At 44.3% G+C, this 18,296-nt stretch overlaps 1 protein-coding gene across 6 annotated transcripts in view; it reads left to right on the top strand.

Annotated features, from left to right (window-relative positions):
• The window catches only part of SERINC5 (serine incorporator 5), a 117,055-nt gene that overhangs the window by 94,473 nt on the left and 4,286 nt on the right, over positions 1–18,296 (top strand). For 5 of the 6 annotated variants that reach the window (XM_055536684.1, XM_055536681.1, XM_055536680.1 and 2 more), the window contains exons 8-12: positions 59–185; positions 6,397–6,463; positions 9,541–9,580; positions 10,368–10,512; positions 12,615–17,110. In XM_055536684.1, the coding sequence (XP_055392659.1) occupies positions 59–185; positions 6,397–6,463; positions 9,541–9,580; positions 10,368–10,512; positions 12,615–12,762 (527 nt within the window). In that variant the 3' untranslated portion in view covers positions 12,763–17,110. Of the gene's footprint in view, positions 1–58; positions 186–6,396; positions 6,464–9,540; positions 9,581–10,367; positions 10,513–12,614; positions 17,111–18,296 lie in introns of those variants that run through there. The other variant, XM_055536686.1, reaches the window with a different exon arrangement.

Genomic DNA, 18,296 nt, shown 5'->3' with positions numbered 1-18,296 from the left:
TGACTTACAGAGGGCTTTTCTAATACGGCAATGATTCCTTTTTTCTTGTCTTCACAAGTCCTAGATGAACACGGGAAGAACGTCACCATCTGTGTGCCTAACTTTGGTCAGGACCTATACAGGGACAAGACCTTGGTTGCTGGACTGGGCACTGCCATCTTGTGTGTATGCATCTTGTATTCATGGTAAGTTTTAGAAGTTACCTGAGGCCATCTTTGCAGACTTTAAGTACAAGAGGAGAATTTACATAAGTTGTAGCAGTATGAGGTGGTCAAACAAATGCCATCTGAGGAAGAGGGCAAATGAAGCCTGAAGTAAGAAGGTGGTTTTACAGCATGAAATCTAGCTGTTTGGACTTCATTTTACATAACTTGTATTTCTTTGAGGTAAATAAAATAAATATATACGGTATGTTGCAATCCTTTAAAGATGGTTGAGTATTACTTGCTAAAGCCCTTTTGGAGAGTAAGGGAGCACAAAATGAGGAAGAGACAGTATGTGCCAGAATGTTTTGGCAACGTTCTACTCCAACAGAAAAAAAACGTTTGTTCTCTTGTTGATGGAAAGAGTACAAAGTACTCCATACACAGACATTTTGTGCTTGGTCCAGGAAAGACAGGAAACATTTCTTTTATGCTAAAACTCACATTGCTTTTAAGGAGCAAAGTCATTTCTCCAAAAGTAGGTGTGATACATAAGCAGGCTGTGTTTTAGGTGCTTGGGGTGGGGTTTATTATTTTTAAATCTATATAAAAAAATACCAGAGGGAGAAGAGTAAAGGATAGGAATCATAAGTTTCTTATTCCATTTACGTTTCACTGTTGATCACGCTTCCCTTTGACAGTCACCCTTTCGTGTTTAGGTTTTACTCCTGTGTTTTACATTTCGGTATATTTCAGTGTCTAAAAATTTCAACCAGTCACAGGCACGTTGTAGTGATCCTTTGGCCAAAACTGAACCATCCTTGGTAGCTTGTATAAGTAGAATGTCTCTCTGTACATGTTGGCATTTTCTCTCACAGCTTCTAACACCCCTTCATGCTGTAGAGAGGGACCAACAGCCATGGACCTTGACGACAGACATAGGCAGGAGAACTGAGTTTTATGGAGCGTGTGTTCACAGTCATGCATCAAGCTTGCAAAGGCATGCAGTGTCGACTCTCAGCCTGTCTGTGACATAGTGGCAGCCTCTCCACGCTGCAGCAAAAGCAACCATGGGCAACACTTTCTGGCCTTCCATTATTATCAATTCCATACGTGTTCACTGATTCGGGCCCACATCAATGCTGTAAAGATGTTTTCAGGAAAACCAGTAAGGCACCCACATTTTAATCCTGATTCTCAGTCCTTCCTTTCTTAAGTTTTTCCTTCATGAGTCTATTATTTTTGGGCTTTGGGGGAGAAATGTCAGCAGCATGGCTAATTTTATGATCTGTCACTCACTTTTTTTCTGTATTGGCATATAAAAAATATTGGTGAGTCCAGCAAGGAGAAAGTAGGTTACTAAACTATAAATGTAGAATATTTCACTTTTAGAATAAAATGTAGTTGTATTTACAGATGAAGAAAAAGTCCTGGAAGGAGATAAACCAAGATTGTAATGTGCTTGTATTATGTATATAATTTTTTTTTCTTTTAAAAAAGTTTTTTTTAACATGAGCTATTGCTTCTTTTGTATGTATTATCAGAAAAAAAAAGCTGTAAAGATATTTGATAGACTAAAATCAGATGTTTTTGTGAGTTGCTGAATGCCTAATCCCACATGATTAAAAATATTTGCTCCCTTAGATAAAATAGGACTTAGATTTGCTATCAGTGGAAAAGATGCAAAAATACTATTTACTATGGTGATAGAACTGCCACCAGTCGTTTTGGTTTGTGGTGTGTAATTTCCACCGTATACGTTGCTTTTGAAATTTAGCGGCACCTTAGCAGAGGTTGGCAAGGTCTAGTCTGGGATTCCCAAAAGAACTTTTGAAGCTGACAGCTATGTAAAATCTGTCTAAATACCAAGAGCACACGTTATTGAATGCTGGTAATCAATCTGCAAAACCATAGTGCTCGAAGGATGAGGAGACAGAAAACAACAGCCAGGCCAAGTGGAGCTGGGGAGTAACCAGGCAGCCCTGTGGGCTGATGCAGCACACGGTGTGAACATACCACCTGGTCATGGCAGTTGATTCCTGGGGGTTCAGCACAGTGCTGCACAGCGAGGGGGGCCCTGGGTGACTGGTGTTTGCTCTAATTACCCACCGCAGCTCCAGAAGGAGTGGGCTTTGAGAACTTTATAGCAAGCAGCCTGGAGTTCAAGGGGGCTTTGAGTTCAGCCCTAGGAGGGCCTTGAAAAGGGGAAATGTGGGAGGTAGTACAATTTGGGAGGTTTCAAATCTTGACTTCCTAGACTCAAAAGGATTGAGAAGTTGGAAGATGTTACAAAAGGAGGCTGCATTGCCTGGGCGAAAACTGTCATTTGAAGATGATTGCAAGAATGTCTAGATTTCTCAATAGAATCTGTAGGAAGACTAGCTGGTTGTGTGCATCGCAGAGAGAATTCACCCATTTTCTTTCTTTTTTAAAAAAATTTTATTCTTATCTATTTTTGGTCCTGTTGCTATGAGTGTGCTTTCTCTAGTTGTGGGGAGCAGGAGCCACTCTTTGTTGTGGAGCTGGGACTTCTCATTGCAGGGGCTTCTCCTGTGGCAGAGCACAGGCTCTAGGTGCACAGGCTTCAGTAGCTGTGGCACAGAGCCTCGGAAGTTGTGGTTCACAGGCTTAGTTGTCCCAATGCATGTGGAATCTTCCCCGACCAGGGATTGAATCTGTGCCCCCTGCATTGGCAGGCAGATTCCTAACCCCGGACCAGAGAAGTCTGAAATCGCCCATTTCAACAGAAGTCCAAGACTGCTTGGGACTTCGGTAAGATCTTAGAGGCTCACTGTGCTGTGTTCTCTCTTAACTGGAGTATCCCCTCCCCACCCCCAACCACAGACACACAAACACACTCTCTCTCTCTCTAATGCTTCTTTAGGAGGCTCTCATAATGAACTCCAGTTTTGCTTTTTGGTTTTCTGCCCCAAGTCCTGCTTCTGTGGCACTCACTTTGAGGAGGTTTTACTCTTGGCTGTCTTAGCTTGGAAGTAGGGTTCAGCCAAAACCCATACCCTGGCTTTCCAGCTGAGGCCACCCCTGCCCCTGTACCCAGGCATTATGCTGTAAAGAAACGCCACAGCCTGGGCCCCGTCAGGAGTTCCCTGGTGGCTCTCTCTGTATGGCTATGCCCCTGTGCCCTCGTAGGCTGTCACCTGCCTGTCCTCCCCTAGCTATTCCTTAAGGCCCTCCTTGGACTCTAGATTTTGGCTGCAATTATTAGTCTGTTGGCTTTAAATTCACTAACTGTCCAATGAGACCGGATTATGGAGTCCATCAAGTTCAGTTCCCTCATGGAGTGGAAGTTCCTGGAGGTCCAGTGTTAGGACTCTGTGCTTTCACTGCCAAGTGTCTGGGTTCGATTCCTTGTTGGGGAACTAAGAATCCACAAGCTGTGCCCTGCCCCCCACCCCACAAAAGTCAGTTCCCTCCATGAACGTACAAGGAAACTGAGATGTGGAGCCTGCTCCTATATGTCTCTCCCAGTTACGGAAACGTTTCCTTCCACCTCCTTTGCTGAAGTATTGGGAGAGACATGTTCGTAGTCATTTTTCTTTCCCCTGGGATGACTTGGAGTCAGGTCGTTTTACTTAGGTGGACCCATCAGCTGGGTAACTTACATAATTGAATTATTAAGAGGTATTTGTGCTATAAAATGTTTCTGGCTATTTTAGTTTTAGCTATACTTAAGAGAAAAGAAAATAAGTATCTTTTTCAGCTGTCTAGGAATTTGAGTACAAAATTGGAAAAACTAAGAATCTTTACGAATGGTCAAACAACTTGCTAGTTCAAATGGGACATTCACAGCAATATGGCAGACCATTTGGAAATAATTGAAAGATTAATAAGATGGCATTGGAGGGACTAGTTTAAACTGAGAAAAGTTGGCATATCAAGGAGGGTTACCTATACTGTTGGTGTGGGCTGGACCTGCTGCTTTTTTTTTTTTAAGAATTGGGGGGGGTATATTTTTGGGACTCCTGTTACTCTGGAACCTGCCAGCTAGAAATCTTTATGTCTCTGCATCAGGGGTGTGTTGAAGGCCTCTTCCTACAAACTCTGGTTTCTCTTGGGAGCTGAGCCTCCAGCTCTGTGTTACACTGGGAAGGTAGATGAACTTGCTTACACCAAGGCTGAGAATAGTCACGTGATCTCTCAAGGGCCCTGTAAGTTGGTCAGGGGCAGAATCTGTGGTCTCCAGCAGGAAAGTCTGGACGTGTTGGCTGGAGATTTTCTGTGACCTGGTGGAGTTTGGCTAGTTCCAAAAGCAGCTGAAACAGATGTGGAGGGGCATCTGCATTACAAATCCTTCTTCCAGTGTGCAAGAGGTTCAGAGCTCAACAGAGGTTGGGAGGGCTTGCGGGAGCGGGAGGTTTATTTTTTTTCATTGTCACAGCAATGGAAAGATGCTACTGGCTTTTAGTGAGTGAGGGCTCAGGATAATAATCAAATAAGGTTACTAGACATTCTGTGTCCAGCTGTGTCCAGCTCTGCCCCAACCAAATGCTGTCAGGCCCCTCCCACCCCCACAGGAAGTACAGGGTTAAAGTCACTCAGGCCTGAGCCCTGGAAGGGAAGAGGTTATGGATAATCCGGGAATTGTCTTGTGCAGACCAGATGGTTCTAGTAATAGCCAGAGTGCAGACAGTAAGAATTTCCCAGGCTTTTAAAGAGTTTGTAAAAACAATAGTATTTTCTCAGTAATTCTAAGAAGAATGTTTTGTGGATAAAGGCTATGACTGAATAAAGATCTTATAGTTACATTTACTTATAGAAGTCCATATATATGATGAACTGATTATAGGTATTTTTAGAAGTAAGAACAAGAGCTCCCGCTCTTAGTATCCTCCGATATGAAAGTGAAGTGACAGAGTTGCCAGGACCAAAAGTTGGCTTTTCTGAAACCATCTTATTCCCAAGAAGTTAGGAAATGGAATATTAAGTCATACTCTTTTAAAGAATAAACGTCATCTTTCAGATGAAAATTCCAGATATTGATCTTTTCCTGAAGTTAAGTCACATGTCCCCCCATGGAAACGACAGACCGTATTAACTCATAATTCATATGCGCAAAATATAGCACCTTGAGTGCAGGAGCCAGGTGTGTATGTTTCTTGGGCACACAGCCATGGAATTGTTTCTGTCACTCCTCAGACCAGGCTCAAGCCAGAAAGTGGTAGTGGAGTGGGCCTCCATTAACATCCATCTGTTCAAAGCAGAATTGAAAGTGATGCTGTTGGACTTGACTGGACAAAAGAAACAATGATCTTGGATCCCAGAGGACCTTTTTATGAGGGAAGCCTTTTATTGTTTATTTGCATCTCATTGATCTCTTCTCTCCTTGGGAAAGAGGATGAGAATGAGTCCAGAAGACAGTGCTCCCTTTGTGGTTTATTTGGTTGAAATGAGTCTGAAATTCCTGCCTCTCCACTAACAGCTCCCACCGTCCCACCCTCTCCCCTATCCCTGGAGTGCAGGAGGAAAGGGATTGCTGTATGTCTCACTGAGTTCCCAGTGCAAAGAACAGGGCCTGACACAGGCCACACCTTCAGTAAACATTTGCTAAATGAATCTGTATAGATTATTCATGTACACTGTATATTTACACATAGAAATGTGCTTAAAATGATCCCCACCCCAGGAAAAAGTAAATGCCTTTTTGTACCTCTGTAAGCCAGATTTTACAACATTTTACTTCTCTAGGCAGGAGGAAAGTGGCAGGAAGAATTTTTTTAAATGACATTGATAGCTACTGTATACTGAATTTCTAAATAGAAAAACTTGTCTGTCCAAGGCTGATTATCACAGAAAATTGTGACGACCTTTGCTTTTCATGCCCTTGAGTTTTATCACCATTTCTGGCTTCTTTCATTGCCTTTGATCTCTTCTAAGTGAGACTAGTCAAAAGGAGGGGAAAGATAAAAGTGAAATATGAAAAGTATGTTGGCATTTGAAGGAGGAGAGGCAAAAAACCAAAGTGAAAACCAATATAAGAGGACCAAAAGACAACTTTTTTTTTTTCAAGCTTCTGTTTGCATAAAATGGTCTAATGCAATCCATGGAAGAAGATACCAGCTGTCGAGTTGGTCAGCCAGTTTTGGAATAAAGTGGGATATTAGACAACTTTTATTTAAGCAGAACTGTAGGTTAGAGCGAGCCTCCTTGGAGTCCTGGCCAGGCAGCTCTGCCCTCCTTCGACGTGTTATGTGACATGTTAATATACCCAACTGACCTTTCTGTTTTGTGTTAGTTTGACATCGACGACAAGATCAAGTTCCGATGCTCTGCAGGGCCGGTACACAGCTCCCGAGCTGGAAGTAAGTCCTTTTCTTGGCCGTGCTTTATCTTGGAAGACCCATTTTCCAGGAAGGCTTTTTATGTCTTTACTTGCATCTTTAGTGGTCTGCATCCCATGATCCCATTTTTTTTACTCAGGAAGGAACACGATTCCTGTACGGAAAAAGAAATGTCCTCAATATACTATAGGATTAAAATAAAAGTTGTTGATTTTTCTCCAACAAATTCAGCCTCTGGTGTGGCACCCGGCCACCCCGCTCCCACCAAAGGCCTGGGTAGCTTGTCAGCCTGCTCTCTGCTTTTTTCCTCTGTCGTAACAGAATGTATGTGGGTTGTTTTAACTTGCGGTCCCTTCCCCTAGTGTGTACCTGTCTGTGTTCTCCATACATGGCACGACTGTGAGGTCAGAAGGCGGCTGTCGGAAAGAGAAGGGGAGGGACACCCTGTCTGCGTGCTGCTGGGCACTGTCTGTACGTGAGCTTACTCCCTGCAGCAGCTCCAGCAGGTGGGCATTTCACGGGGTGAAGAATAGCAAACAGAGAACAGAGGCCTGTCGGTCAGTAGAATATCTTTTTCTTTCTGATGCAAAACTCCTTTTCTGAGGCCTTTGGTGGAAGATCCACTGAGGTCACAAAAGGTCTAATCAGATGGAAGCAGCCAGAAAGAGACTCTGCCCTGACTCCAAGAATGGAAAGAAGAGGCGTTTCCAGGGACGGCTAGGACTTGCTGTGTTCTAAGCACTGCATCTGTGATTTCATCTTCAAAGAAACCCAAGGAGGCTTTTATCTCCATTTTCCAGCAGGGTGGGGGATAAACAGAAAAAGGAAGCCCTTTAAACTTGGGATTTGCCGGCATGCAGACCATGTAGTCTTGCTCGAGTCGGTGTTGTGTTCCCAACCACCGTTGCCCAAGATCTGGCTGCTGTCTGCCGGCTCTGCTGCCGACCCTGCCTGGCGTCCGACCCCCGGCTGCCCTTCCCTGCGAGGAGGAAGAGCCCTGGGGTCTGTCCAGACACGAGCGCTTTGCCCTGGGGATGGGCCTGCCTCCGCCTGACCTGGAGAGAAGCCGGTCGTTATGAAGGGCTGTCAGCCTGCCAGCAGCATTCACCAGCTCTTTCTGTCACTTGAAGAAGGAGCGAACTGTACTGAGTCTGAATGGGTTGCTGCCTATTCTTCAGAAGAGAATGGCTCTAGAAGGCAGGCGGTCATGCTCAACCACTGACTGGGTGACCCCTGCTGAGGCTGGACCGCTCTGGCTTCAATATCCCTATTGTGTACAGAGGTGAAGTGCAAAGAACAGCAAGTCTCCGCATTAGATTTAAGAGAATGTTTTTCTTCTCATTCCGAGGAAAGAGCCCCAGCGTTCCCCTCTGAACCGGCGCACACACAGGATGGAAGTTGGTTCGCCAACTCCTTGCATCACTTTTCACAGGATAGACCTTTGAAAGAGAGAGTCAGTCATTGCTTGTGGTAACTTTAGCTTCAAAAGAACTGGGACCCCGGCATAACATGTCTTGGGCCCCCTGAATGAATTAATGAATCTTAGACTGTATCCCTTGATCCAAGATTCTGTCAAGATCAGTCCCTCTATTGACAAGTTTCCTTGACACAAGAAGGAAAAAGAGCTTGGCTTTGAGGGGTATAAATGGGGCAAAGGCTTGGATTCCCACGTCCTTGCCCCCAGCTCTCTGTTCTTTATCATAAAACTATCAAGCCAAGAGGCATTGAGGACCCAGCACTTCCTAGACTGTCCTGGTATGTGTTGTGTTTCTTATTCTGTTTACCAGAGTCTTTCTGGAATCAATGTAGTAATTTTTCATAAACGCAATATTTAAAAAAAAAATTAAATTTGTTGTCTTGAGTAGGTCAGAAACGTGGTACGTCGTTTGGAAGGAGCCACCCCCTGCATTGCCGTCCCTGTTTCCCCTGCTTCCCTTAGGCCGCCAGTTCAGAGCCTGATTCTAGTAGCAATGTGGGTGGGCCTGCTGGCTCCAGATCCCTTAGTTTTTCCCTTTCTGAGTCTGTCAGCTCCACCATCGAGATATCACATGCTGCCTGTTGGCCCTTGTGAAGCACAGACCTGGGAGTTCCCATCCACCCAAGTTCCTGTCCCAGCTCTGTCACTAAGCTTGTTTTGTGACTTAAGGCCAGGTCTTCAACCTGGCTGACCCCGGTTTCCTCACCTAAACGCAGGATAATGATCTCAGCCCCTGGCGCCAAAGATCGAGTGGAGCAGCAAGTAGAGCAGAGTGCCAGGAGGGACCTCCCAGAGGGAGGGGACCTTATCTCATTCACTTCATGTTCCAGGCTGAGTTTTCTAGAAGTGGCCACCAGGGCAGAGCCTGACTTGCAGGATATTTATTAGGGAGGCTTCCCCTGGTGGCTCGGAAGACTGTAAAGAATCTGCCTACAATGCAGGAGACCCGGGTTCAATCCATGGGTCAGGAAGATCCTCTGGAGAAGGGAATGGCAACCCACTCTAGTATTTTTGCCTGGAGAATCCCCTGGACAGAGGAGCCTGGCGGGTACAGTCCATGGGTGTCAGACATGACTGAGCAACTAACACTTTGACTTTTCAACACATGCGGAGGAGGGAAGGGGGGTTGAAGGGCACTGCAGGTTGGGCAGAGCCTCTGCTCATCCCAGGGGTGCTCGGAGCAGATATGACCCATCAAAGCTGTCCCCCAGGGGTTGTGGCTGTACCTTTACACCCCTGCTAGGAGCTCTTATCCTGCGTGGGTTGCCCAGGAAGGGATTGCTTGAGGGTGGGGCAACTCCCAGCTAGGGCAGAACCTGGAGCTGCCAGCCAGAGGCTCGCAGCGGCTGAGCAGGCACTAAGGGGGCACCCTGGAAGGGGCTCTGGGTGGCTCACCTCCATGTCCTCGTGTTTCCCATCTCACCAGCCCCCAGACCATCAGGGAAGAGCAGACACTTTAGTAGAACCTTTCGAAGGGATGAAGTGTGCAGTTCTGGATTTGGGGTGTAGTGGGGTGTAGATGGGGAAAATTTGGCATGTAGATGGCCTTTAGTTCTTAACCGATGTGGAGATGGAAAAGCAGAAAGCAAGCCTCCTGACTTGGTTGGTTTTGCCCTTACAGGTAGCCCGGTGTTGCTTTTGCTTCGGCTCTGGGGGAGAGGGTAAGTGGACAACATCCCGTCTGGGCCTCCGTGATGCCCTGCAGACCTGTACCACTCGTCTGTAGGCCTTTGGGATTTAGGCACAAATAACTTGAGTGGGAAGAGGAATTCCTTTATTCCAGAGCTGGTTTATTGTTTATATACTTTACACGTTCTTCCCAAAGGGTCTTTGGGATTTGTGTTGGTATTCTGGCAGATGAGGAAAAGTTGATATTTTTGGCTCATATTTATAAGTTAAATTACACAGTACATTTTTGAGGAACAAGAAGTTACATTTTTTTTTTTAAAGGAATGCAAATTTGGAAAATTTCTTTCATTCAGCTTCCTCTTCTTGAATTGGAACATTCCAGGGGCTGGAGAAGGAAATGGCAAACCACTCCGGTGTTCTTGCCTGGAGAATCCCAGGGACAGGGGAGCCTAGTGGGCTGTCGTCTCTGGGGTCGCACAGAGTCGGACACGACTGAAGCGACTTAGCAGCAGCAGCAGGGGCTTGAGAACTCTTGCTCTGCTATCACTTTCTTCCAAGTTTATAATAAGTTTTCTGTGTTTAAGAGCTCTCTTCTGTTAAATGTGCCAGTAGGTAACTCATCCTATTACAGAAGGTTCAGGGGTGAGGTGGGAGCTTGGGGCTCATGGCATAGATGAGCTTGCCTGAGGGTACAAATGGTGTTTGACAGCTTTCCTACTCAACAGCCTCTGGGCTGGAAATAAGCATGTTTGGCTTTGCGAAAGTGGTAAGCTTCCTTGTGTTCCCTCATGGAGCTTGTGCTCACTTTGTGGTTCACAGATGCTGAAGAGAAGCGGAATATGAAAGAGGGCCCACGGGTCATTTATGATGAGAAGAAAAGCACCGTCTACAGCTATGCCTATTTCCACTTCATGTTCTTCTTGGCTTCCCTCTATGTGATGATGACCGTCACCAACTGGTTCAAGTGAGTGGCCCCTCGTCTTAGATGTTTTAGAAGTTAATTTTTTAAAACATCCTGTTCTTGACAGCCTGAAAATCAGACCTCTTGAAGTCAATTAACCTCTTCTCCAAGACCTGCTGCACTCGTCTTCCCAGAAGCAGTCCAAGTTCCTGACAGTCTTTTGACATACTTTTAACCCTGGAAATTGGTGATGCTTACTGCAGTCTTAAGGAAATAGGAGGTTAATAGCACATGGACAGTCTATAGAACATAGTAACAGAAACGGAAGAACTTAGAATTCTTAAGCAATCATCTGGCTTTTAGAAAAGAGATGATACTCTTTTTTTCTACTTTGTCTTTTTTTTTTTTTTAACACTTTCATTACAAAAGTTTGAAACATCTCAAAAAAAACACTAATATGTAAGTATGAAAAGTAGCATAGGCCCTCCACCCCAACTCCATAACCACTGCTAATCAAATGATGTATTTCCTTTCATTTCTTTTCTGTGCATGTATAAGCCTGTATAATTTTTTTAAACATAAGTGTGATTACACATACTTTCTCCCTAGAGGGTTGGGTTTTTTTGTTTGTTTGTTTTTTTGTTTTTTTAACTCACATGATGAGTCTGACTTTCCCTGTTACTACATGAAGGTTCTTTTCGATTCCTTTTGTATCTTTCTTTGATCCAGAGTTTTTGTTGGATCATAATTTAGTGTACATTAGGATATACCTAAGGTAGACATTAGAATAACTTAGGATAGATATTTGGGCTTCCCTGATAGCTCAGTTGGTAAAGAATCTGCCTGCAATGCAGGAGACCCCGGTTCAATTCCTGGGTTAGGAAGATCCACTGGAGAAGAAATAGGCTACCCACTCAAGTATTATTGGGCTTCCCTTGTGGCGTAGCTGGTAAAGAATCTGCCTGCAGTGTGGGAGACCTGGGTTTGATCCCTGGGTTGGGAAGATTCCCCTGGAGAAGGGAAAGGCTTTACCCACTCCAGTATTCTGGCCTGAAGAATTTATTTAGACTCATTGTGCAACAGACATGCGTGGCTCCTCTGGGCCACGCTGCTGTGGGTGGCAGGGCCTGTATTCTAGTGCGGGAGGTGGATAGTGGTGCACATCAAATACAGTATGTCAGACACTGATGACTACTGGGGAGGAAAGTGAGGAAGAAGAACAAGGAGCGGGGCCGGGGATGTTGGGGGCAGAGGTTGCCAACAGACTGATGGGGAAGGCTTCCCTGAGGAGATCTTCCCAGGCAGCCTGAGGGAGAAGAGGGCATTGGAGCCTCTTGTGCTTCGCAGTGTGCCAGGGAATTCCTGGAACATTTTGGCTTGGGAAGCTTCAAAAAGGTTGGAGGCAGAAAATAACAGTATCAAAGATGTGTTAAAACTGGAGCCCTCTCTCGATCCTGGTGGGTAAAAATGGTATAGGCACTTTGGAAAATAGTTCCTCAGAATGTTGAACACAGAGTTGTTATATGATCCCGCAGCTGTACTCCTAATGATATACTCAAGAGGAGAAAAACACACATCCATGCGAAAGCTTATACACAAATGTTCATGGCAGCATTGTTCATAATAGCTAAGTGGAAGCAACCAAATGCCCATCAGCTGACAAATGGATAAACAAAAGGTGCTATATCCACACAATGGAATATTCCTCCACAACAGAAAGGAATAAAGTTACATACTACAGCATGGAGACACCCCAAAAGAAATATGCTGAGAAAAGCCAGTCACAAGAGGCCACTTGATTCCATGCCCGGTGACATGTCCAGAACTGGCAAAGCCATACAGACAGAAAGTGGTTAAGTCATACCAGGGGCCAAGTGGAGGAGGAAATGGGAGGCCAGCTAAAGGGTGCAGGGTTTCTTTCTAGGGTGATGAGAATGTTCTAGAATTGACTGTGGTGGTGGTTACACAAGTCTATGAATATAATAAGAATCGTGTGCTTTAAGTGGGTGTGCATTATATTAATATCTGAATTGAGTTGCTAGGGAAAAAAGAAAGGCTGGTGTGGGATGGCGGTGGAAGCAGGGAGAGACACTTGGTGGGAAGAGACCTTTCCACCACCTGTTCTCTTCCTGCTCTGACCACACCTGGGTCTCTTGTTTCTACAGCTATGAAAGTGCCAACATCGAGAACTTCTTCAGCGGGAGCTGGTCCATCTTTTGGGTCAAGATGGCTTCCTGCTGGATATGTGTTCTCCTGTACCTGGGTACACTGATTGCCCCCCTCTGTCGACCCTCTCCGCAGTACTCCGTGTGAGGATCTGAGCAATCTCCTTGGTTCTGCAGCAGAAAGTGATGCCCTTGAACAAATATCCCAGGAGTCAAGCAGTGACTGGTACTTTGTGACAAGCTGGCATTCCCCTGGCTGGCTTCACTGGGTCTGAAAAACCTTCAGGGGGGAAAAAAAATTACTTGATTCACTTTTTGTAATTCTGAAGTTCAAAAAGAAGCTACCAATTTGCCCCTAAAGAATTGAAAATTTCACCTAAGTTGATGCTGAGTGTTTATAGATTTTGTACGTGTTTTACCCCTAAATATTGGGATAGTGGTCAGGCTAGTATTTTCCTTCTGCATGTTTTTACCAGGACAGAGTTTGGGGAATGACATCTTTTCACAGGGATAAAAGCTTACTTTGTGTGGCCTATTACCTATCCCTGAAATAGACATGACAAAATCTGGAGCCCTTTGCCCCCAGTAGAAGGCAGACCCCTCAGAAGGCTCCACACCTCAGCCTGCAGAGCTCCTGCTCACCATCCTGGTATTTATTGGCTCCAAGAGGAAGCATCTGCTTTTCATTCCACCCCTGTGCCATCTTCTCCCACCCCCGACACGTTTCCCTTTGAAGTTGTGATGCTGGGAATCACAGGCTTCACTCTGCCCTTGCCCTTCCCAGAGGTGCCCTCATCCCTTTGGGTTTAGCATCTTTCTTATAATGTGAAAAAGCACACTTTGCCATCACCACCCATGTGATTCCCCCCCCCAAGATTGTCACCGCCTGATCTGAGTTACTGCCTTAATGACTTGCTTTGTAACTCAGATCAGGCGGTGATGGAGCCATTTGACCCTTACTCGTGGTGGTGTTCACGTGATGATAGAACAATGTTCGTGTTGTTGTCTTTGCTATAGTTCTTGTTTGTGGGTTGATAGTCATAATACTTTAGGACCTTATTGGGAAGTTGCTCCTCGACTGAAGCCTACTGCACCCCTCTTTCCATTACTGAAGTCAACCAGTTTCTCTTCCACGCGAGGCCTTTGAAATTGTAAAAGCAAAAGGGCTTTTGTTTTCCAGATCTGTAATGTGACCACACCATTAATGTCCCTTATGATTTTAGGGGTAGGTTTGCTAAGGTGAGAATCAGAGGCAGCACCTCAAACAGGGCTGACCAGGTAAGGCCTCCAATTATACAAATTGTAGAAGTGACCAGATGATATACTTAGAAGAAAAGGTGGGTGGGATGGGGAGTTATTTAATTAAGCCATGAGTAAAAGCCACAGAAACTTCCAAAGTACATACTCCTAAGGTGACACTTAAGAGAGATTTGACTCTAGGCAGCTGTGTAAGAAGATCTCCATTTTCAGTGTTGATGCTCTCGTCCAGGGAGGAGTTTACACAGTGGAATGTCCACCGGAGACCCCAGTGGAGACACAGCGGGGACCCACCTCTTAGTATTTCATGCAGGATGGAAAGAATCCTCTCGGCACGTCGGGTCCCCCATAAGCTGGGCTCCAGGGTGCCAAATGCTGACCTGGGAAATTAGTCCCGCTCTTCATTTCCACGCACTCCTTTGCCCTCCTCTCAAGAAAATGAGGGAGTTGGGTGGACGCAAGGGGCATACAGTGGATGCATTCCTCCAGAAACTTGCCTTAGTTATAGTGTTGGAGATTCACTTGTTAAAGGCACTCCTTGTGTGTGTGAGAGAGCCTTGTTTTGTACACTCGATCAAGTTTTTTTTTTTCCCCCCCCAAATCAGGAGTCTTCAAACTTGGTCCAGAGATCTTCTGTAGGCACAGAATGAGTGGTTGCCGTGTGTGGCCCACAGGGAAGCCTGTAGGGGTGGGAGTTCTGTGGTCAGACAGGTGGCGGCAGTGGGTGGCCTGTGCCACAGCACCCTGGCAGGGGCCCCTGCAGTGGCTGGTGCAGGGAGAGGCTCTGGGTAAGCGAGACTGGCTTTACAAAGATCACAAGGACAGGCAGGTCAAGAGCTGGGGTGCTGTCGGTAGCTGGTTTTGTTGTGTTTTCTTCCTGCTAGGGTCTAGCATCCAACTCTGACTTTCGAGCTGGCCCTTCCCGTGCAGAAACTAGCTCAGGAAGACACAGAGGAAAGGACAACACCAGTGGCCAGGCTTCCTTCCTGAGCCCCTCTCCCCCGCAGCCAACCCACATTCTCCAGCTGCTTAAGACTTGGTTGGTGCCTGATAATGTTCCTTACTGAAGGTCGGTCTGATACAAGAAGAGTTACAGTCATTCTGATTTTTATTCTCAACTGAACATTTAAGCAGTTTTATCCAAATGATCAAGAGAGATGTGGACGTTCTCTGAGGACTAAGGGTATATAAATAAGATGTTGACTTTAATGATTATTAATTGCAGTAAACAGTACTCAGGTGATAAGTCAACATTCATGGGTTTAAAGAGTCTACGTTTTTGTGCTATTATGTTTTAAGAAACTGGAAATACAGTGCCAATTGCTTTGAGTTGCTGTTAAGGGTGATGTTCATTTGATAAATTCACTGATAATCTTTTCAAAATAATAGACTTTGCTTCCTACAACTTTTTATACATGATTTAAAAAGTGCGTTCTCAGAAGCTGCTGGTCAGATTCCTTTAGCCATGAGAGCTGAAGATTTTTTAAAACTATGTGTAAGCTTCCTCGGTGCTGTTCATCCGATGTGGAAATTTTTTCACTTCTCATTTTCACGAGTAAATACACATAAATAGAGGAAGGGATTCTTCTGGGAGTGTTGCTGTTTATGTCTAGATGTGTCTCCTGACTGGAGACCAGAGACTTTCTCACCAAAGGCTTTCAGAAACCCTACTTGGTCCCTACTGGGTTGATTTTTTTTTTTTTTTTTTTAATGCTGGTTAGTTGGTTTCGTTTTTGTCCTCACAATTTCTTGGGAAATGGCTTGAAAGAATCGTTTGCCAGAAGTCCTTGGAGCTCCTTCGTAGCGTAGGTGGGCTATGTGCATGTGGGCCAGTGGAGGTTGGGGGTCCCGGGGGCTTTGGGATTCTGGTGGCCAGCGAGGGTGCTCCCATACCCCTTTGTTTATTTCCAGTTGCTCAGAGATGCCTTCACTGTGGTTGACCTCTGTGTACTGCTAATTTCCCCCACATTGTCTCCTTCTGCCTTTTTAAGATTATTTGCTTATTTATAATAATTTTGGCCAGAAGTTTACTACCATTGGTGCTTCCTGTTACCCTGAGAAGGGAATTCCAGAGCCTGTATGCATTTACGCTGCCTGGGTCTTTTTCTCCTTTGATTGCCTTTCTAAAGAGCATCTCATTTTGGTGTACATTCATGTCCTACCCTTCTTGAAAATGAAAGGCAGTTTTAGGTATAACTAAGAAGGATGTGATCTTGGGCCAGGATCCCACATGTCCAGAGAGCACCCTGGGCTCTCCTTCATTGAGGATGGCGCCGATACCCCTGGGTTCATGCCGTTCTCTGTAGGGTATTCTCCTTGATTGACTAAATCCCTCTGACTTCGTTCTTAACTGTGTTTCCTGCCGTCCTTAATATATTTGTAAAGCCTCAGACATTTTAATCCAGTTTTGTATTTTAGGCAGAGATGTGCTCTCTAATATACTCGCTTAGCAGGATACAGATCTTTGGAATTAATGCTAACCATTCTAAAGATTTCTCTCTCTCTTTTTTTTCCCTTCCTCAGTAAATCATTTACAGAAGTGTTCATTTTGAGAGGATGAAGTATTTGGCTTTTACCAAAGAGGCGTTCTTTTTTTAAAAGCAAAATCCTTTCAGCAAAAACTTAACTTGGGGAATGGTGGATTAAGAATGCATTTGTCCACATCCACTTCTGTAGGTGTTAACCATGTTTATGTGAGTAAAATGTTAGAAAGAACTCTTTAAGGTAATCCTTTGTGGTGAAGGATCCTGGGAAATTCTCTCAGGTAAAGAAAGCTTGCAGCAGATGGGTAATATATGTCTTGAGAGCTATTTATAAGAAATTTAAGGATGGTTTTGTTTTCCTTTATTAAAGATTTAAGGTTATTTTACTTTGAAAAAAAACTACAGAAATTTTATAGTCATAACTTTGTTACTTTTTAAAAAAAACTTGTCTGAAATAATTAGATGTAGCCAAATTATGTGGTTATGTTTTGCTGTTAGAATTTGAAAATGTAGTATGTGTGGTAATCTACTGTTTGAAATTTATAATGGTCTTAGATATGTTTGAGTTTTGGTAACTTTTAAAACTAGTTATTTTTTTTTTGTTTTAAGTCACAAAGGCACCTATGGATTTATAATTGGGGTTTTTTTGAACGCTAATTTTTCTATGAAGAAGCCGAAGTTGACCAGTCTTTTCCTAGGTGGAAAACTCAAAACTTGTTAACTCTGTACTTTAATAAAATTAAAAAATGAAAACTATGTTTTTTTTTCTTCTTCTTTCTGTTGAATATATTTATAAATAAAGTCTGCCAGGTACCATTTTCCAAAGATGTCTTCAAATGTTAATTCAATCTCAAGTTTCATAGAGTCTGTTCTGCTTCTAGAAGATACAAACAGGAAAACCCAAGTTTTTTGCCTTTTTCCTTGCTGAAAGCCTCTACAACCTGCTTTCTTCTTATTTTTTTTTTTAATTTACTTTGCTGTGAAGGGTCTTTGCTGCGGTGCTCACAATCTTTAGTCATGGCATGCAACTCTTAGTTGCTGGACCAAGGATCAAAGCTGGGCCTCCTACATGGGAGCATGCTGTGTGACAATACTTATATTTTGGCAGAAGCCGTCTTATATAACTAACTGAGATTAGGAGACACTTAAGAGTCTTAGAAATCTTCTGTTTAGCCAGAAGATTTGGCACTTCCTTAAATCTTTGAAAGCTTAATAAGAGGCTTTATCTTGACCTTGAGGCTACATTTTTACTTGTGGCATCTTAGAAATGATAAGTAGTTAATAAAACAGTGTGGTTGGAAAGATATTTCATTGAGTGTTTTTCAGTGTGTTGTTGAATGAAAAAAAAAATTGTTCAGTGTGATCCAAATCCTGCATGTATGAAATCTTTAAAAAAAAATAATTCTGGAACTTGTTAAAACAGTAAGACTTAGGAATTTCCTGGTGGTCTAGTGGTTAGGACTCAGCATGTTCACTGTGCGGGAGGGGTTGGGGAGGAGGGGGGACTTGGACAGTGAGGGCGGAGAAATCAACTCAATACAAGGATAAGTGGGGATTGATAGCCAACAAGCAGAGGGATGAGGTGGTTGGATGATATCACCACCTCATTAGACATGAGTTTGAGCAAGCTCCAGGAGACAGTGAAGGACAGGGAAGCCTGGCATGCTGTAGTCCATGGGGTTTCAAAGAGTTGGACATGACTGAGTGACTGAACAACAAGAAAAGCAGAGGGAGGGGATCCAGTAGATGGAAAATTACAAGAGGAGATCTCAGGTAGAGAGATTCTTTCTCAAGGTAGACAGGCCAAGTGTAAGCAGACAGGGTAGGGGACCCTAGAGAAAGAACCAGGCATAACTTTAGTAACAGAAGCCGTTTTAGGCCTGAGCTATTTTGTGATCTAAGCCTGGCCACAGTGCCTGCCCTTGCAGAGGGATAGGTCTCA

This window comes from Bubalus kerabau, chromosome 10, assembly GCF_029407905.1.
Source record: "Bubalus kerabau isolate K-KA32 ecotype Philippines breed swamp buffalo chromosome 10, PCC_UOA_SB_1v2, whole genome shotgun sequence".
Lineage (NCBI taxonomy): Eukaryota > Metazoa > Chordata > Mammalia > Artiodactyla > Bovidae > Bubalus > Bubalus kerabau.
This window is presented reverse-complemented; position numbering and strand designations above follow the sequence as displayed.